At 44.2% G+C, this 21,542-nt stretch overlaps 1 protein-coding gene across 7 annotated transcripts in view; it reads right to left on the reverse strand.

The window, feature by feature from the left end:
• Nucleotides 1-21,542, reverse strand: part of MACROD1 (mono-ADP ribosylhydrolase 1) — a 578,339-nt gene that overhangs the window by 376,438 nt on the left and 180,359 nt on the right. For all 7 annotated transcript variants that reach the window (XM_056527246.1, XM_056527250.1, XM_056527251.1 and 4 more), the window contains exon 2: nt 15,612-15,641. In XM_056527246.1, coding sequence (XP_056383221.1) covers nt 15,612-15,641 — 30 coding nt within the window. The remainder of the gene's footprint in view (nt 1-15,611; nt 15,642-21,542) is intronic.

Raw genomic sequence — 21,542 nt, forward strand, 5'->3', positions numbered from 1 at the left:
TCTCTTCTGAGCATTGTAGTGCACCCGCAGAGTACTTTACATCCACATATGAGGTATTTCTTACTCAGAAGAAATGGGGTTACAAATTTTGGGGGGCTTTTTTCCTACTCTCCCTTGTGAAAATAAAAAACCCAGCATTTTAGTGCCAATTTTTTTTAATTTTATTTTCACATCCAACTTTAACGAAAGTTTGTCAAACACTTGTGGGGTGTTAAGGCTCACTATACCCCTTGTTACATTCCGTGAGGGGTGTAGTTTCCAAAATGGGGTCACATGTGGGTATTTATTGTTTTGCGTTTATGTCAGAACCGCTGTAAAATCAGCCACCCCTGTGCAAATCACCAATTTAGACCTCAAATGTTCATAGTGCGCTCTCACTTCTGAGCCTTGTTGTGCGCCCATAGAGCATTTTACGCCCACATATGGGGTATTTACGTACTCAGGAGAAATTGCGTTACAAATTTTGGGGGTCTTTTTTTCCTTTTACCGCTTGTGAAAATTAAAAGTATGGGGCAACACCAGAATGTTAGTGTAAAATTGTTTTTTTTTACACTAACATGCTGGTGTAGACCCCAACTTTGCCTTTTCATAAGGGGTAAAAGGAGAAAAAGCCCCCCCAAAATTTGTAGCTCAATCTCTCCCGAGTAGAGAGATACCCCATATGTGGCCCTAAACTGTTTCCTTGAAATACGACAGGGCTCCGAAGCGAGAAAGCACCATGCACATTTGAGGCCTAAATTGGGGGTTTCAATCCGCCACAAAAATACCCTACGGCAGTGTTTCCCAAACAGGGTGTCTCCAGCTGTTGCAAAACTCCCAGCATGCCTTGACAGTCAGTGGCTGTCCAGCAATACAGTGAATTGTTGTTTTTCAACAGCTGGAGGCTCTGTTTTGGAAACAGTGCCGTACAAGACTTTTTTTATTTAGTTTTTTTTATTTGGAGGGGGGGGGGCTGTGTAGGGGTATGTTGTGTTTTACTTTTTATTTTGTTTAGTGTAGTGTTTTTAGGATACATTCACACGGGGGGAGGTTTACAGTGAGTTTCCCGCTAGGAGTTTGCGCTGCGGCGGAAAATTTGCCGCATCTCAAACTTGCAGCAGAACTCGCTGTAAACCCACCCGTGTGAATGTACATGGGGCGGGAGGGCAAACCTCCAGCTGTTGCAAAACTACAATCCAAGCATGCACTGACAGACCATACATGCTAGGAGTTGTAGTTATGCAACGGCAGGAGGCACATTGGTTGCGAAACACTGAGAGTTTGTTACTTAACTCAGTGTTTTGCAACCAGAGTGCCTCCAGCTGTTGCAAAACTAGAACTCCCAGCATGTACAGTCTCTCAGTGCATGCTGGGAGATGTATTTTTGCAACAGCTGGAGGCACACTGGTTGCAAAACACTGAGTTAGGTAAACTCTGTTTCACAACCAATGTGTCTCCAGCTGTTGCAAAAATCAGCATGCATTGACAGCTGAAGGGCATGCTGAGAGTTGTAGTTTTGCAACAGCTGGAGGCACACTGCTACAACTCCCAGCATATTCTTTGGTAGTCTGTGCATGCTGGGAGTTGTAGTTATGCAACAACAGGATGCACTTTTTCATAGAAAAAATGTGCCTCCAGGTGTTGCATAACTACAACCCCCAGCATGCACAGACTACCAAAGGGCATGCTGGGAGTTGTGTTTGGAACTCCAGCCGTTGCAAAACTACAACTCCCAGCATGCCCTTTGGCTTTGCATGCTGAGAGTTGTTGCTAAGCAACAGCAGGAAGTGAAGAGGCCTTACCTCCTGCTGTATCCTGCCCCGGGACCGCCGCCGCTGCTGCAGCCGATCCTGTTGCTCCTGTCGCCGTCACCGATCCTTAGGGGACCCCCGCCGGACCAGGGCAAGGTAGGAGACCCCTGCCGTCCCCAGCAGGTCCGTGATTGATCGGTCGTTCTGACCGATCAATCACGTGATCGTGAGGCAGCACCCATGCTACCTCACTCCTGCTGAGTAAGGCTGAATGGGGCTGTCTCGGACAGCCCCATTCACCCTTTTTTCCGGGTCACCGAGTCACCAGAGACCCGCTTGACCCGGAATAACCGCAAATCGCATATCTGAATTGACCCCCCCCCCCTAAAAAGAACACTAATGAAATGCACCAACGCGTTTCGACTTATTAATAAGTCTTAGTCATGGCGAGCAGCAGGGGTCGGAAGAACGCAAGGTGTACCCATACGCCGTGAGTCCTTAAAGGGGTACTCCGGCCCTAAACATCTTATCCCCTATCCAAAGGATAGGGGATAAGATGTCAGATCGCCGCTGCAGCACCCCGCTATCATTACTGCGCAGAGCGAGATCGCTCTGCACGTAATGACGGGCAATACAGGGGCCGGAGCATCGTTACATCACGGCTCCGCTCCTCGTGACGTCACGGCCCGCCCCCATCAATACAAGTCTATGGGAGGGGGCGTGGCGGTCGTCACGCCCCCTGCCATAGACTTGCATTAAGGGGACAAGCCGTGATGTCATGAGGGGTGGAGCCATGACGTCACGCTGCTCCGGCCCCTGCATCGCCCGTCATTTCGCACAGAGCGAACTCGCTCTGCGCAGTAATGATGGCGGGGTGCCGCAGCGGCGATCCCCGGGGTCCCCAGCAGCGGGACCGCGGTGATCTATCATCTTATCCCCTATCCTTTGGATAGGGGATAAGATGCCAGGGGCATAGTACCCCTTTAAGGGGTTAAAGGGGTATTCCGCCCCTAGACATCTTATCCCCTATCCAAAGGATAGGGGATAAGATGTCAGATCGCCGCGGTCCCGCTGCTGGGGACCCCCAGGATCCCCGCTGCGGCACCGCGCTATCATTACTGCACAGAGCGAGTTCGCTCTGTGCGTAATGACGGGCGATACGGGGGACGGAGCAGCGTGACGTCATGGCGCCGCCCCTCGTGACATCACGGCCCGTCCCCTTAATGCAAGTCTATGGGAGGGGGCGTGACGACCGCCACACCCCCTCCCATAGACTTGTATTGAAAGGGGCGGTCCGTGACATCACGAGGGGCGGAGCCGTGACGTAACGATGCTCCGGCCCCTGTACCACCCATCATTACGTGCAGAGCGAACTCGCTCTGTGCTGTAATGAGAGCGGGGTGCCGCAGCGGGGATCCCAGGGGTCCCCAGCAGCGGGACCGCGGCGATCTGACATCTTATCCCCTATCCTTTGGATAGGGGATAAGATGTCTAGGGGCGGAATACCCCTGTAAGTACATGCCACGTGCTCACCAGTTGTCAAAGGATACCATGTCTATAGATAGACAACATGGAGGTTTCCTGAGATCCTTTCTGACACGGGACCATCTCGGGCGGCTCCTGACTTTTCACCCCGGATACCGGGTGCATGCGCTACTAGATGTTGTACTTTTCGTACATCTTCGGGTTAGCATAACCTTTAACATTATATTTATTGTTATTTCCACCGGAGTAACGGCACAAGTGCGCTCCATCTGTCTCTCCCTCCCCCATTTTTTCTTTTACATATGCATAGATAGACAACATGACACACTATATACTATTTCAGTATATATGTAGCAGGAGAATAGTCACGTTGAGACTTCAGAGAAGTACTATATTTGTAGGGCTAGTAGTATCCAATCAGATAATATCTATACACCCACATGTTAAATATATATTCAGCCAACCCACTAGAGGGAGATATGTACTTTTAATAAACCATATTTGTATATTTATGGATAGTAGACACATGATCAATTAGGATAAACATGTCCACATTTATAAAGGACACACCTTCAATCATGACGGACACACCCATCATTTGAGCATAAGTTGCTAGGGGGATAGACTGAGGAACGGATGAAGGTCTCCAGGAAATCCTGTACAGCCCTCCAGCACAAGGAGGATGACATCTGGAGGAAGTTAACAGAGGTGGCCATTTTGATGGACATTTCAAGATGCATCCACCACACTGGATAAAGTACAGTGATCCCTCAACTTACAATGGCCTCAACATACAATAGTTTCAACATACAATGGTCTTTTCTGGACCATTGTAACTTGAAACCAGACTCAACATACAATGTACAGACAGTCCAGATCTGTGAAACGTGTCAATGACTGGAAGAACTGACCAATCAGAATGTATTACTGAAGTGTATGCACTGACTGGTGTCTGGTAGCGCCCCCTACAGTACAGGGAGGTATTACATGTTCTGTACTCTTTACCTGTACCAGGGTTACCTGCTCCTTTGGACACCAGGTAAGGGCGGCTCCATTTTACATTTTTAGGACACTGTGTTCTGTACAGGACTCTGAAGAAGCTCCTGTCCTCTACATAGGCCGGTGTTTCCCAACCAGGGTGCCTCCAGCTGTTGCAAAACTACAACTCCCAGCATGCCAAAGGCTGTCCGGGCATGCTGGGAGTTGTAGTTTTGCAACAGCTGGAGGCACCCTGGTTGGGAAACACTGACACAGACAATGATTATAGCTCCCAGCAGATTTTTATTACTTTTATATGTATAGGATTTGCTATATCTATATTAGTTATCTACTTATTTTTGTTTAACCCTCACTTTTTCCTATTTTTGGATGACATTTTGGGGCTTCAGAATCAATTCCCAGGTTTCCATAGAGTTCTGGTCTCAACATACAATGGTTTCAACATACAATGGTGGTACTGGAACCAATTAATATTGTAACTTGAGGGACCACTGTACTTAGGAAGAAATCCCAGCGCGTGAGACAAGATTTATAGACATGCCTACATAACCCTCCTACACTATTTACTTATGCTGAGGACTGCCTTTATATGAAGATTTCTTGTTTTATGTACTGTCTGCCATGATGTCAAGAAGATTACAATAAATGTAATACAAACAAAGAGCTCACTCTCTCTCCATGGTCAGACTGGGTTATAATTTAGTGATCTGGTTATATTTAACAGTAAACCACTCATGTCAGCATCAGGAGCTCTTACAATCTTGCAGCCCCACTCTCTGCCCTGGCGCTGGAAATATGTGCTCCCCAGGAATATTGTCAATATAGCAACAATGTCCCAGAACCAGCGCTGCCTAGAGGTGAAGCGGCAGGGTGTGGGGGTGAAAAACCTTGCTAATGAGAACTAGCTATGCTAGTAAGAGCAAGGACACACCATAGTTCTTACTCACATGTCCCACTACCACCCAAGAGTTACACAGGAGGAAATCAGGCAGGGCATTTAAATAGCATTACTCACCTCACTTCAGCCTCCTCCAACATCCAGTCCTATGTAAATAGCACAATTCTCCTCCTCTGAGCCCCCAACATACAATCCCATGTAAATAGCATCCCTCCCCATCTCTGAGCACCCACCATACCCAACATACACTCCCATGTAAATAGCATTACTCTCTTCCCTCCAACATAGAGACCCATATTAATACCACCCTTTCCATGCTGTCTCACCTTGCAACCCGCCATTTACCTCTGCTCCCCAGCATACACATGTAGAGGAGCCCAATGTTTCCTTCTCCAGCATGCAGCTTGCAGTTCAGGCCCCAGCACTGTGATCTGAAAGGCTGCGCTCCTTCCCGCTGTGCCCCACCTCTAATGACCCCTAACGATGGGCATACACAATGCAGTATCCCTTACTAATACAATGGTAGGGCTGACCTAATTATGAATAAGCAATCCTTTCCTTTTTTTATTTTGATTTTTTTTCATTGAAAAAAAATATATGGTTCAATGTGATACGTCCTAGTGAGAAGGGGAACAGTGGAATGGCACAACAGAGATGCCTTGCACATTAGATAGCTGTCCCAAGACTTATTTAGCTCACAACTATTCCTTTTTACTGAACTTGCTTTTGCTTTTGGAGGAGAGTTGGAGTACCCCCATACACATTAGATAGATAGCTAATCAGAAATCTTTCATTTCATGTGCAGGGGAGCAAATGCTGCTTCTGTTTAAGGACAGAATATAATATTTACAGGTCTGCTATTAACCCGAACGGGTATGCAGAAAAGTTTTTACTCAGTTGAACTCAGTTTACTTAGTTGAAGCCCCTTTCGCAGTAATTACAGTCTCCAGCCTTCATCAGTATGATGCCACAAGGTTTGCTCACCTGGATTTGGGAATTTTCGGCCATTTTATTTTTCAGATCCTCTCAAGCTCTGTCAAGATGAACCTTTGGTAAAAGCTATTTTTAGCTCCTTCCAACATTGTTTGATTGGGTTCAAGTGAGGGCTCTAATAGGTGTCTTCAATCCCTTAAAGGGGTATTCCAGGCAAAACCTTTTTTTATATATATCAACTGGCTCCGGAAAGTTAAACAGATTTGTAAATTACTTCTATTAAAAAATCTTAATCCTTCTGAAGTTTTCTGTCTAACAGCTCAATGATGATGTCACGTCCCGGGAGCTGTGCATGATGGGAGAATACCCCCATAGGAACTGCACAGCTCCCGGGACGTGAGTCATCAGAGAGCAGTTAGATAGAAAACAACAACTCAACTTCAGAAGCTAATAACTATTGGAAGGATTAAGATTTTTACTAGAAGTCATTTACAAATCTGTTTAACTTTCCTGAGCCAGTTGATATATAAAAAAAAGTTTTGGCCCAGAATACCCCTTTAAGGACATGCGCTGTAAATGTCCAGCAAGAAACTTAACGCACAGAGTTATACTGTACATTTACACCACGGCTATGAAGTGAGCACAGGACCTGCGATCACCACATAGCAGGTGAACTCCGGCTGCCTCAGCAGCCAGGGCCTCACTGCTAATGACGGACATCAGCGATCACACTGATGTCCACCACTAACCCCATAGATGCCGGAATCAATGCCAATCACAGCATTTATAGCGAAACCGGAGGTTTTGGTGGTCTTATCGAACCCACACAGTGCAATTGCAGGGGTCTGATAAGAGGCCTCTGGCGTCCATTTGCGCTTATCTCCCTCTGGCGTGGAGGCTGTACAAGAAGATCACTGTTAGTACAGATCAGTGGTAGAACATAGTACTAAACAGTACATTGCAATTAAAAGTCCCCTATGGGGGGGCTTAAAAACTTTAAAATAAATATAATTTTTTTTAAATAAATATATATATATATATATATATATATATATATAAACACTACATATTTTGTATTGTTGTGTGCATAAATGTCCGATCTATTAAAATATGTTTATTTTCTCGTACTGTGACTCACAATGGCATAATTTTAATTGTATTGATCCAAAGAATAAAAAACGGCAGTTTTACTTTAAAGTGTACAGCCCAAAAAATGAAACCCCCAAACGTTGCAAAATTTTGGTTTTCTTTTTAATTTCCCCACACAAATAAAATGTATATAAATAATGCGTTTAGAAAAAAAAGCTGTTTCTTGGGTTATTTTTTTTTTGTCTGTTTTTTCAAAAACAGCACCACTTAAAGTGAATGAGACTGAGCTGCCATAATAAACACAAACTGTGAACAGGAGGGAGGCTGTTTTAGCAAAAAGATAAGGGGCATATTTTTTATACTAAACAACCCCTTTAAGCCACTCCTGCATGTGCCTAGGTTGAGGCCAAAAAGTTCAATTTTGGTTTTGTCAGACCAGAGAATCTGTGTCTCACAGTTTGAAAGACTGTGCTATTTTGCAAACTCTAGGTGGGCTTTCATGTGTCTTTTACTGAGAAAAAATACATTTGTACATAAATGATCCAAATCTGGCACTGCTATTAGTTATCTTTATTGATAAAGATTTGTAAAGATTATAAAGACTCAATGTGTCAGCATTTTACAGCATTTCAAGTTCGTACCAAACAAGCAGGGGCAGTCTGACAACACTCAGGGCCCCCAGTCGGCCCCTGGCCACACTTCTGCCCCACCCCTATTCGGACATCAGCCTGATTGGTGAGGTCTGGCATTAGCCAAGGGAGTGGGAGTGGGAGCAGGCACTGTGCATACATGTATGCCTTGTGTCCTCATTTACACGGACGGATCTGCAGTGTATTTTACGGTGCGGATCCGCTGACAATGGACCCTACAGTGCTGCCTCCATATGTGTCTGCTCATAGTGGCAATCCACCGCTACGAACAGACACGCCTTGATGTGCATGATCTCCGCGCACATGCACAGTATACTCGCACACATCTCGGCTGCTCTCAGCCTAGCTCAGGGAACAGGAGGAGCGGCTGCGATGTGTGCGAGTATACTGCGTATGCGCGTGGCGAACATGCACCTCAAAGCGTGTCTGCTCGTAGTGGCGGATTGCCGCTATGAGCAGACACAGATGGAGGCAGCACTGTAGGGTCCATTGCCGGCAGATCCGCAGTGTAAAATATGCTGCGGATCCGTCCACATGAATAAGAACTTAGGGTATGTTCACACTTAGGGTATATTTTCTGCAGCTGATTTTGCTACCTATCCAAGCTAATGGGTTGCAAAGTCAGCTGCACAAAATATGAAGCAGATCCTGTACATGTGAATGTACCCTTAGGGTCTATTCACAAGTACAGTATTCTGCGCAGATTTGATGCGCAGGATTTCAAACTGTGTTCTGTTTACATTGAAATCTGCAGCAGAAAATCCTGCACATCAAATCTGCACAGAATACTGTACGTGTGAATAGACCATTAAGGGGTTAATGATAAATAAACAAGCAGTGTGTTCACATGTTTATCACCCCAGTGGAGTCACTTTCCCTCCTCCAGTGTCCTCAGGTCACCCCCAGGTCACATTACCAGAACAATTTTTTGAAAATTTGCAGGCAAAAATGGCGCAGTTTTACAGCGATTTCAAAAAATCACGGTAACACCACGCCATTTTTGCCACGATTTTTCCCCAAAAATATTTCTGGAAATGTGACCTGTTGGTGACCTGTGGACACTGGAGGAGGGAAAGTGACCCCACTCGGCTGCTACCATACACATCATCTTTATTGCACAAATAATAATACAAACACTGAAAACCTCATTTTCCCATAAAAACATATACACATAAGACAATGTTAAAACAACGGATGGGGAACATCCTGGCAAATATTGTATCACAATGATTGTAAAATACACACCCTCTGAAAGTATATTTATAAAGCTGCATAAATATCTATAGAAGTTAAAGCGTAACTGTCATGACATTTTGGTGCAATAACTTGCACACAGCCTTTGTACTGTGTGCAGGTGGTGGGTATAACAATGTTTTTACCTCAAATTTGGCGGCTTTCATGACTGAAAAAAAAGGCTATTATTCAAAGCCACTGACAGTCGGATAGGCGTGGCGCGAGATACGCGATGCCCCGCCGCCGCCACGCCCACACCTACCCTGTATGATTGACACACAGGTCCCAGCGCATGCGCCCTTGAGCTAATCTAACATGCGCGCTGCTGTGTGTCATCCAGCAAGCGCTCGCTCCCGCCGCCACCTTCCTCCTCAGTGCGCCTGCGCATTGCTAGGTGCAGAGAGCACGCCTCCTCTCTGCACCTAGTATGGAGAACTAACCTGATTGCGCGCTGCTCTGCGCATGCGCACTGAGGAGGAAGACGGCGGCGGCAGCGAGCGCCAGCTGGATGACACACAGCAGTGTGCAGGTTAGATTAGCTGAAGGGCGCATGCGCTGGGACCTGTGTGTCAATCACACAGAGGACATACGGGGTAGGCGTGGGGGTGGGCGTGGCGGTGGGGCATCGTGTATCTCGCGCCACGCCTATCCGACCGTCAGTGGGTTTGCATAAAAGCCTTTTTTGCAGTCATGATAGCCGCCAAGTTTCAGGTAAAAACATTGTTATACCCACCAGCTGCACATAGTACAAAGGCTTTAATGTTGCACTAAGCCCCCAGTAAACATATAGATAAACACAATAAAATGTGTATCCAATGATAGAGATTTGTTTACCCAAAAAATTTTTAACAACAATATTAGAAATATTTATAGTAAATATAGCAGCATATGTATAGGGTCTTGTGCAAAATAAAATACAGCAGAATCTCAAGATATAGGTCCTATCCAATAGACCATATTGTCAACAATGCTGCATATAAATAGTGCATAGTGCAATATAAGACATAGCAACATCTACAAGGGCATAATAGCCAGCAGCAATAGAAGGTAGACCATACCGCAGAAAAGAGGGCACAGGGTATGCTCCAGGACGTTCCCCCACCTCACATTCAGACGCGTTTTGCCAAGCTTCCTCTAGGAGTAATGAGGTGGGGGACATGTGGGGGTATAAATAGTAACACTCATTAAATTACTGGCCAATCACTAACCTGCTCCGTGGCGCCATAAGTATATGGCGCTTGTGTACATACGCTGTGCCGATCCACGCTGCCGGGACCCGCCCGTCGACTTCCGCAATCAGCCACCGGAAGCGACGTCATGCGCAAGCCGAGGGGCGACGTCCCGGCCTCGCGAGTCCGGCGCATGCGCACACAAGCGCTCAGCATCCCTCGGCCATGTGTTGTACTGGCAAATGCCAGTAACAAAACGGGAAACAACAGTTAGTTAGATGTCACCACACATGTAGTGGTCCTATTTTGTAGGTTGTATACTATACACATCACCCAGCCCCGGGATATACTGCTGTCAGGGGGGAGAGAGGCAGCACACAGAGACATCACTCACCCTCACATGAAGCGGCTGCTCTGTGTTCCTGGGAGGCCTGTCAGCTCTCGGCCTCTGTCCTCTTCCTGTGCTGGGGGCAGAGCCAACAATCAGGTCCTCTTCATCCCTGCGCTGCTGTCTGTCTCTGCTAATGATAACAGAGCAGGAGCAGCGCGTGGATATTTATATAGAGAAAGACATCTCCTGAAAGTAGTGCTTGTCTGACTGGGGATCCGGGACAGGTGTCCTGAATCCTCAGCAGCTGCTGCGGGCCCTTTACCCGGCCAGTCTTTCGGACCACGGTCGAATGGACCGGCCGGTCAGTCCGCCCCTGCTAACAAGATGTGTTTTTTTTTCCAGGGCATACTACATATTGGTTTTGTGGTTCTGATGTGCACTGAGAAAGAGTTCAGTACAAACTTGAAGCTTGTTGTGACATGCTGACACATGTAATCTTAAAAGTCTTTACAAACTTTTTTGAATAAAGCTAATTTATAGCATGTGAATTGCCAGATTTGGATCATTATTCTACACGTCTATTTCTACTGCATTGCTACCGAAGCCACTGAGGAAGTCAGGCTGTTGCAAGGCTAACGCCTACATGCCTATACAAATATTGTGTTCTCAGCACAACTCCTTGTGGGAAGCGCAACTTCTTACACACATTATCTTATTATCCCTGATAATGCACTAGGAGCATGCTTTGTCTTTTTTCAATTATTTCAGTTTTAGTGAGGAGAGGCTTCTTTCTGACCACTCTGCCATAAAGCCCACATTGGTGGATTACTGAAGAAATGGGTGAACTTTTGAAGATTTCTCTCATCTGCACACAGCCCTAGGGTTCTTGGTCATCTCTCTTACCAAGGCCTTTTTTTAAAATTGTTTAGTTTAGTGGGGCAGCCAGCTTGCATTAAATAATTATGAAAGCCACTGTGCTCTTGTGAACTTTCAGTGCAACAGAAATATTTGTTTGTACCCTTCTCCAAACCTGTGCCTCCACACAATCCTGTCTCTGAGCTCTACAGGCAGTTATTTCAAGCTCATGGCTTGAATTTTGCTCTGATATGAGAGCTGTGAGACCTTGTATAGACAGGGCTGTGTCTTCCCGAATTATGTCCAATGAACTGATTTTACCATAGAGGACTCCAATAAAGGTGTAGAAACATCTCAAAAGATGATCAAAAGAAATGGGAGGCACACAGAGCTAAATAGTATGGGTCATAGCAAAAGGGTCTTAATGCTTACATTCATGTGAATGTTTTGTTTTTTATTTTCAATATATTAGCAAAATGATGGGGCATTGGAGTGTTTTTGTTTTGTTTTTTAGCCCAAGGCATCAACAAAATGTGAAAAAAGGGGGTGAAAATTTTCCAAATACATTGTAGATACTAGGTCACTGATATGGAGGGTAGAGGAGGCGGTCCTCTTTTAATTTAGGGCACTATACAGTGACCCCCCCCCCGACCTACGATGGCCCCAACATACGATAATTTCAACATGCAATGGCCTCCCAGAGGCCGGATAGCCGTTTACAGTGCCCTGTGTGCTCCGGGGATGGTCTCCTACCTGTCTTTGGGGCTCCGGAGCATCCTCTTCACGATCCCCTCCATCGCCGGCGCTCTCCTTCGTCGTCATCACGCCGCACGCACGCCGTCCCGCCATCCAATAGGAGTGGCGTGCGTGCGTAGTGACGTGATGACGGCGACGGAGAGCGAGAGACGTCCGGAGCATCGGGGACACCACGGGGATGCGGCGACAGCGGTGGAGGGCAACATCCAGGGCAGCGGTGACGGTTCCGGAGCGGCGGGGACAGGTGAGTACAGCTTCCTATACTTTACATTGCACGGATCCCTCAACATACGATGGTTTCAACAAACGATGGTTCATTTGGAACGAATTACCATCGTATGTTGAGGGACCAATTTTATTTTTATTTCCATCTACAGCCCCATATAAGGGCTTGTTTTTTGCATGACTAATTGTACTTTGTAATGAAACCTCTCATTTTACCATAAAATGTATGGCGAAACCTCCCAATTTTTTTTTTAGGGAGGAAATTTAAATGAAAACCACAATTGTGCACATTTTGGAGGGTTTGGTTTTCACACTGTACACTTTACGGTAAAAATGACGTGTTCTTTATTCTGTGGGTCAATATGATTAAAATAATACCCATGGCTAGATACTTTTATGTTTTTGTACTGCTTAAAAAAAATCTAAAAATTTTTGTACAAAATCAGTAATCTAAAATCGCCCTATTTTGACCACCTATAACTTTTTCATTTTTCCATATATAGGGCAGTTTGAGGGCTAATTTTTTGCGCCGTCATCTGTTTTTTTATCGATACCACATTTGCATATATATATAAAAATTTTAGATAATTTTTTATTAATTTTTTTGGGAATAAAATGCGACTAAAAAGCAGTATTTTTGGACCTCTTTCCTGGGCGCCTCGAACCCTCCCTTTGTCTCCCTCCGAGGGTTTCTACAGGGTACGACCTTGCGGTCTTATGACGACGTGGTGCCAGGGCACCTCCGCACGCCGGCCAGGTACATGCAATACATGCAGCTCCGTCATTTTGTGGACACGACAGGTTGCTCCCTACGGTTGGTCCGGCCCCTTCTTCCATTTGAGGAGCTGTGTATCTCTGCTTCCCCGCCCTCCAGGGTGGTTTGGCAAGTCTATAGTATACTCTTGGACGCAGCAGCTCAGTCACCTCCACCTTTTGTGAGGGCTAGGGTGGCGGAACTATGCACCACCTTTGCTCCCTCAGATTGGTCTTCCGCATTCCTCTCGTGCCATAGGATGTTGGTTTCCTGTAGATCTCAGGAGACCAATTACAAAATTTTATTGCGCTGGTACAGGTTGCCACCGTCAGTGCTCCAAAAGATGTATCCTAATGTCTCAGACCTGTGCTGGCATTGTGGGGGGTCCCGCGGTACGATGACTCATATATGGTGGGCCTTCCCTTTGCTCTCTCCCTTTTGGTCGACTGTACTCTCTCGTATAACTCACATCACTGGCAAAACCATCCCCAATGAGGCTAAGATACTTCTGTTGTCCATCCGACCAGCATCTAGGAAAACGCCTTCCAAGACCCTGGCTAATTTCTTGCTGATGGCTGCCAGAGCTGTGATACCAAGAAAATGGAAAAAAAAGTCTCCCCCCCCCCCCCAACAATTTCTGACTGGTACAGAGAGGTCCTGTTTGTGTGTAGGATGGAGGAGTTGATGGCGGACTCCAACAGCAGAATTGACAAATTCACCTCCATCTGGTCACCGTGGCTGACCTTTGTTGAGTCTCCCCTGTTTAGGACAGATTAGTCGCTGCACCTCCCTACCCCCCCCCCCCCTGTTGGACCTTAGATGAGCTGACCTCTTCCCCCCCCCCCCCTCATCTGGCAGTCACCCTGATATCTGTTGCGGTGATCTTGGTCCTGTGTTGGGCTGGCGCTGGGACCGGGCTGAGGAGGGGCCGTTCGGCGGAGCACAGGTCAGTACTTTCCTCTTCCTACACTTGATGTTCCTACTTAATCTATCACTTTTCTTCCTATTCCTCCCCACTCGTCTCCCTCTTTGTTCGGGTGGATCCTTCCGCCCAATCTCCTCCTCCCCTGATTTGTTTCCTTTTTAACTTTTCTTTGGTTTTATGCTGATTTTGTTGCACTTCAGAGCTATTAAGTAGATGACACTCTCCTATGACAATAGGTTTGCCTTATGTTCACATTGGCTATGTGTTTTCTTGCTGATGCACTGTTGTTGTGTCATTGCGACTAATGTTCTGTTTCTCTTCCAATAATAATTCTATTTTGTCATGTACTACCACTTTCACAATAATGCTTGTTTGAATGTTAAAAAATAATAATAATACGCCTTTTGGGGGTAAAATGGGAAAAACTGACAATTTTCGTTTTTATTGGGGGAGGGGATTTTCACTTTTTTTTACTTTTTATTTTTACATTTTTCAACTTTTTTTTTACACTTTTTATAGTAGACTATCTATAGCAATCATTTGCTAATACTGTTCAGTGCTATGCATAGGGCATAGAACTGATCAGTATTTTCGGTGATCTTCTGCTCTGGTCTGCTCAATCTCAGACCAGGAGAGGCCGGGAGACGGACGGAGGCAGGTGAGGGGAACTCCATCTGCCATTACAGATGATCGGATCCCCGCGGCAGCTCTGCAGGTGATCTGATCATCTATTTTAACATGCGCACTGCCGCAGATGCTGTGATCTGTACTGATCACGGCATCTGCGGGGTTAATGGCGGACATCCGTGCGATTGCGCATGTCGGCCATTATCGGCGGGTCCCCGGCTGCTGCTAGCAGCCGGAACCTGCCCTGTGTGACGCAAGCACCGCTCCGATGCTCGCGGCCATACACAGGACGTAAATGTACGTCCGGTGCACAAAGTACCGCCGCAGGGGTTAATACAAAAGAGAACAGGGTGCGCACCCCTGGATGGAACCTGATGGATGAGATAGCAAAGAGCCCAATCAAATAGGCACCCACCTATGCGAGTTGTGCGAATGGAGGCACAACAATCAATGCGCTTGATCAGGAATCCTGTAATAGTGGCTGCTGCGGCTCCCAGCGTCCAGGCGCAAATATAGGTAAAAGGAGTTCCAAGAAAGGGAGATGAATTGCGCTGCCACAAGAAGTATATATAAGTACATTTATTGCACACAAAGGATCCACGCAACACGTTTCAAAGCAATTCCGGCTTTTTCGTCAGGCGTTAAGGGATTAAGGAAGCTATAAAGGTCAGTGGATTACACGTCTTATGCCCCATGACATAATTCTTCAGAGAATCTTCAGTCATGACTGTTTATATCAATATGCCAGAGTATTTAGATAAATACCTACTACATTTACAAAGGGCCAAAGTGGAAAAAAATGCACCTTCAGTAAATAAATGCATGGTACATTTATTTCCCTAATAAACGGTAGATAGAAATGCATCTGACAGATAGTGTTGTATATTGCTGTAAGCATCAAGTAGAAAATGTAAAGAGTCTCCTAGGGAGCAGAAGACAAACATAGACTTACCTCCTCCTCCTCCCAGAAGAGTACTGTTTGCTAAAGGAGAGAGGGTGAAAGATAGGGTGGGGGGGAAAAAATAGAGAAAAGAAGTTATTATTAGACGTGTGTAGAAATCATCATAGAAAGCTTATTTTTATTTAACAGTGATAATCTGTTTATTGCTTAAGGGAGAAGGAACTCCGGAGTCATTTTAAGTGTTGCTGACCAAGTAGCAGCTAAAGGTTAAATTCAGAAATCTTCTAGCAATGTTTTCCTTGCATTCATTTCTGTGGTCTAATTTATACACATCCCCTCGCTCTGCGGAGCGTCTGGGGTATAATTAGTGATAGATCCCTTATTCCCAGGATCGGAGGGCACATCGTTTGTTACATGAACACTGAGGGCTAAGTAAGATAAAGTGACAAGGGAAAGTGGGATCAGGAGAACAACGAAAAAAGAAGATGGCTGTGATTCCCCCGATGGTTACATAGCTCCATAACTTAATATATAAACGGCTTATAGATAAATAGGCCTATAAAACCTGCCCGACAGAGCTTACAATCTATTATTTCATTTTGGAATCTATTATGGCATGTTGGGGATTAGATTTCGAAAGGCATCTGTCAGCAAAACAGACACACCTCAGTCTTATGAGCTGCTGAAGTTGAGTTGTTCTTTTCAGTCTAAGTGCTTTCTGATGACACCTGTCTCAGGAACTGTCCAGAGTAGAAGCAAACCCCCATAGCAAACCTCTTCCATTTTGTGCAGTTCCCAAGACAAGCATAGATGTCAGCAGAGAGAACTGTTGCCAGACAGAAAAGAACAACTCAACTTCAGCAGCTGATAATTATTTGAAGGATTAAGATTTTTTTCATAGAAGTAATTTACAAATCTGTTTAACTTTCTGCAGCCGGTTGATATAAAAAATAAAAAAAAGTTTTTACCCTGGAATACCCCTTGATTTAATAGTACCCCTTTAAACTAAGCAATATTTCTGAGAATTATTGTAAAGGAATAGTAAAGCAGCGAGCTTTTGCAATCAGACAGTCCATAGTTATAAATTGACTTTTGCCTGAATAAAATAGCATTTCTGTCCAATTTCATTATATCAAGCAAATAGGTCCTAAAGACTGGGTTCCTTTAATTTGGAAAAGGTTTGTAAGGCTAGGGCTACTGTCAGGACCGACTGGGGGGACAGGGAGAGTGAGCCCTAAACTGACCCTAAAACATCTCTCCCTGCCTACTTGCCCATCCACCCTAAATGATGGATCGACAACTGGGCACCGGTCCCTTCCTGCGCCAAAGTGAAGTAGCGTAAAAACACATAATTTACATAGTCGGTCACAGGCCAGAAACGGAAATAGAAAACTACTTGACAACGAGATATACCAGACATAATACAAATACTAACAGTACAGAATATAAACTCACAAACAGAGCAGAATATAGTGAATTAACAAACAGTTCATAAACCGGATATCAGATAAACGGCAGACATGATAAAATGAACAAGACTAGGCATGATAAGAGTGTACAGCAGAATCCAGGAAATGAAGGGATAGACAGGATAACTGAGAGCAAAACACTAAACTGAACAGGTAAATTACTAAGAACTATCACAAGCAGGTACAAGTACAAAGGACAAAGATCAGATCAACCAAACAGGATATAAATATAGGACACTGTTCACAGTGGGACACAGAACATACAAACTGGACTCCCCACTCCACTATAAGAGTAGCCATTAATAATAAAGCCAAATAGGCTACTGGCCAGCGGACACAAAATGCTGACCCAGTAGGAAACAGAAATATAATACATGAAACACTAGACTAGAACCGGATGAGTCTGAATAGACTCCAGAATACCAAACAGGAATATAACATACAGAGCACAAGGTACAAGCAAGACTAAGACACAGTGTGAACATAGAGCGCATAGACGTAACTTGTGTAGATGTTACTCGTCTGGGGTAAGAGGAAATATGTTAAGACAACATCACACAAATCAAGAACAACATATTTCATATGCAATATATTTATTAAAATACAACACTATATTCGTGTAGCGACTGGTACGGGACAGTAGTATTTACATTGACAAAGAAAGATAGTATAAATTGGATCATAGATGAACAAGGGATGACTGGTAAATCCCTATCTATTGGCCCTGCCTGGCGATGCTGCAGGTACCCTGTCCTTATGACCTGGGCCTACACTGGAACCTCCTAGTGACCCTAGGCTACAGAGGGGACAACCAATTTATTAGATCTTATGGGCTAATGGCCATGTTCGACTGCTCCTTGGCGACACAGTAATATTGTTTGGTTGTCCCCTCTGTAGCCTAGGGTCACTAGGAGATTCCAGTGTAGGCCCAGGTCATAAAGACAGGGGACCTGCAGTATCGCCAGGCAGGCCCAATAGATAGAGATTTACCAGTCATCCCTTGTTCATCTATGATCCAATTTATACTATCCTTCTTTGTCAATGTAAATACTACTGGCCCGTTCCAGTCGCTACACGAATATAGTGTTGTACTTTAATAAATATATTGCATATGAAATAGGTTGTTCTTGATTTGTACAGTGTAAACACAGACAGAGCAGAACAAACAAACATAATCCTAAATATAACACAGACTAAAATACAATGAGCATGCTATATAACCATGGCTAAAAACCCAAATAAAATGACAAGATAAATACAAGGTAAATGCTCAAGCAGACAGTCAGAACAAACACAAACAGACATAGTAGTATTGCACTCAATCACCAGCACCAGATTGCAGGAGAACTCTGGTTAAATAACTCCACCCGAGTTCTTATTCACTCAGAGCATTAAGTATTCCCTATCCAGGTAAAATAACAAACTGCTCTGAACAAACTAGTGTGTGAATACACATCTAAACAGAAAAATACAAAAACAAATAAACTGACATTACAGCTAAAGGGTAAATTATAGATTGTGATGTTTAATTAAGCTGTCCACAGGCACACTGTCTGATGCAATTGTAGGGCTGATGACAAACATGTAGAAGGTGATAATTGCAGTTTTTAAAGTTCATGCAGCCCAGACTGATGTTTTAGATCAGGAGATAGTGGGCAGATTCATATATAGTTTGTGGGAAATGTTCATTCTGGGCCAAGTAGTAAAGTGGGCAGTCAAACTACAGCTACTTGTCAATTGTGCCATCAATCGCTGAGTTATGCAGGAGCCCACCAATGTAGTTGCAAAAACGATGTTTCCAGGTGCTTAACATCATTTTTGCACCTACATTGGTAAGCTCCTGCATAGCTGTATAAGACCGTCCAGAGGATTTCTCATGGACAGGATAGATGAAGGCAGTACCTCGATCTATTTACCACGAGCAGTGGGTTATACATGCTTTACAAGGTGTTGTGTTCTGAGTACAACACCAAAAGGTGAGCACATAATCATCACCATCTTTTACTATTGTAATTTGTTGGAGTAAAGGCACATAGTTGCATTTTTGCCTGTTTCCTTTTTTCACACACCTATATAGGAATCAATCCCTTAGCAGGACCGTCCACTTGACTATTTGTCTCAGAATGTGCAAGATTTCCATGAAAAAATTACTAGTTCTCCTCAACATTGAATATATATAAATCTGTTCAGCTCCTCTTTCTCTATAAGATTATGTCTGAATGGCTGGAGTGGTCCAACAACTGGAACTGTCACTGATAACCAAGACAGGTTGGTCTAGTTTCTATCTCTTTGGCTTCTATTGGCTTTGCTAAGCTTTACTCAGTAAACACCAAATCCAGCTATTATAACCTTCAAAGTGAAGTTGATGGGGGCTAAAAAGGCAATGTGCTTGTTTGGCTGGAATGCCCCTCAGTATTAAAAAAATAAAAAATAAATAAAAAATTGTGCATTTTTTCTTGTTTTTAAAATGCTATGTCCCCTACATTAGGCTTTATGCACCTCTATAACATAAGTAGTCTTTACAATAGGCATTATTAGCAATCCTTCTGCACAACATCCTTCTTAGACAGTGCTGTTACATTAATTTACATTTATAGCGTCTGATGCTCTGGTGGCAGATCTGATTTAATTAAAATGAATTAGGGGTTGTCATAATCAGGCCTCTGTTAATGGCATAACTGTATTAGGTGTATTACTTTTCTTATATTAAATATTAATTATATTAAAATAATTACATGATATATCATTGTAATAATAATCTTGTCTGTAGGGTCTTATTTGCTGACCAACACTCTATGGATACTAGTAATTATACGGTTTGATCTTTTTTTTTTTTTTTTTATACATTAGATGGTATGAGTGGAGGTTACTTTGCAATCTCTTGATCAAACAGCACCTAAACTGTGTGCACCTAAAAGCTACCATGCATGACTTGCAATACATTTTTTATCTGTTTTAGGATGTGTTCACATGTTCGGATTTTTAATTGCAATCAATAAATACAAAGCCAGAGTAACGCTCCAGTGGGTGTGGACCTGCTGTGTGCTTAGCAGTTTGGCTTTGGGTCAAACTTGGGAGCAGAGTCTAAGTATTCCCCCAGTCTTCACCCTTTATCCCCCTCCAGAATGCAGAAGCTGGACTTCAGCTGCAGGAAAAATACCGAAAGAGTGGTCCTGGTTAATTGGCAGCTGGCCTGCTAGGCCAGAATGCTCTGGTGCCAAGTACCAGGTATACAGGAAGGAAAGGGAAGCTGATGCTGTAGATGGTATTACACAGCAAATAGAGTCTGAGGCAGCAGAGCTGGTTTTTGCAACATTGCTGAGTAGCTCAGAAGCATCCAGGTGCTCTTTATCTAGCTCAGAGTTCAGACACATGGTCGCCAATCCGGATCAGTGATATTGCAAATGGTCTTGATGGTAAGGGAATGGTCTTTTTGCTGATTACACAAAGATATGTAACAGGGTTGATGTTCCTGGAGGGATAAGCCAAATGGAAAAGGATTTAGGAAAACTAGAAGAATGGTCAGAACTCTGGCAACTGAAATTTAATGTGGATAAGTGCAAGATAATGCACCTGGGGCGTAAAAACCCTCGGGCAGAATATAGAATATTTGACACAGTCCTGACCTCAGTATCTAAAGAAAAGGGATTCAGGAGTAATTATTTCAGAAGAATAAGGCTAGGTTCACACTGCGGAATCTCCGGGCAGAAATCTCCGACTGAATCAGTCAGCGCTAGGACCACGCAGACACTACAGTCTCCAATAGACTGCAATGTGTTCCACGAGTATTTCCGCCTGAAGAATGATCAATTCCATTCTTCAGGCGGAAATTTTCAAGCGGATTTTCCGTTCACAAATTCCACTTCACAAATTCTGAAGTGTGAATTTGTGAACGGAAACTCATTCACTACACTATACATTTTAGTAAGCGGAATTTCTGCCCGCAATTTCAAAGAGGAATTGCAGGCGGAAATTCTGTAGTGTGAACCTAGCCTTAAAGGTAGGAAACACTAGCAGTAGGAAACACTAGCAGAATGCTTGGATGTATAGGGAGAGGTATAAGCAGTAGAAAGAGAGAAGTGCTCATGCTGCTGTACAGAAAACTGGTGAGGCCTCACTTGGAGTATTGTGTGCAGTACTGGAGGCCGTGTCTCCAAAAGGATATATATATACTCTAGAGAGAGTTCAGAGAAGAGCTACTAAACTAGTACATTGATTGCAGGAAAAAAATTACCAGGAAAGGTTAAAGGACCATAACATGTATAACTTGGAAGAAAGAAGAGACAGAGAGGATATGAGAGAGACTTTTAAATACATAAAGGGAATCAACATGGTAAAGGAGGAGATCATATTTAAAAGAAGAAAAACTACCACAAGAGGACATAGTTTTAAATTAGAGGGGCAAAGGTTAAAAAGTAATATCAGGAAGTATTACTTAACTGAGAGAGTAGTGGATGCATGAAATAGCCTTCCTGCAGAAGTGGTCGCTGCAAATATAGTGAAGGAGTTTAAA

Source organism: Hyla sarda, chromosome 6 (assembly GCF_029499605.1).
Source record: "Hyla sarda isolate aHylSar1 chromosome 6, aHylSar1.hap1, whole genome shotgun sequence".
NCBI classification, from domain to species: domain Eukaryota; kingdom Metazoa; phylum Chordata; class Amphibia; order Anura; family Hylidae; genus Hyla; species Hyla sarda.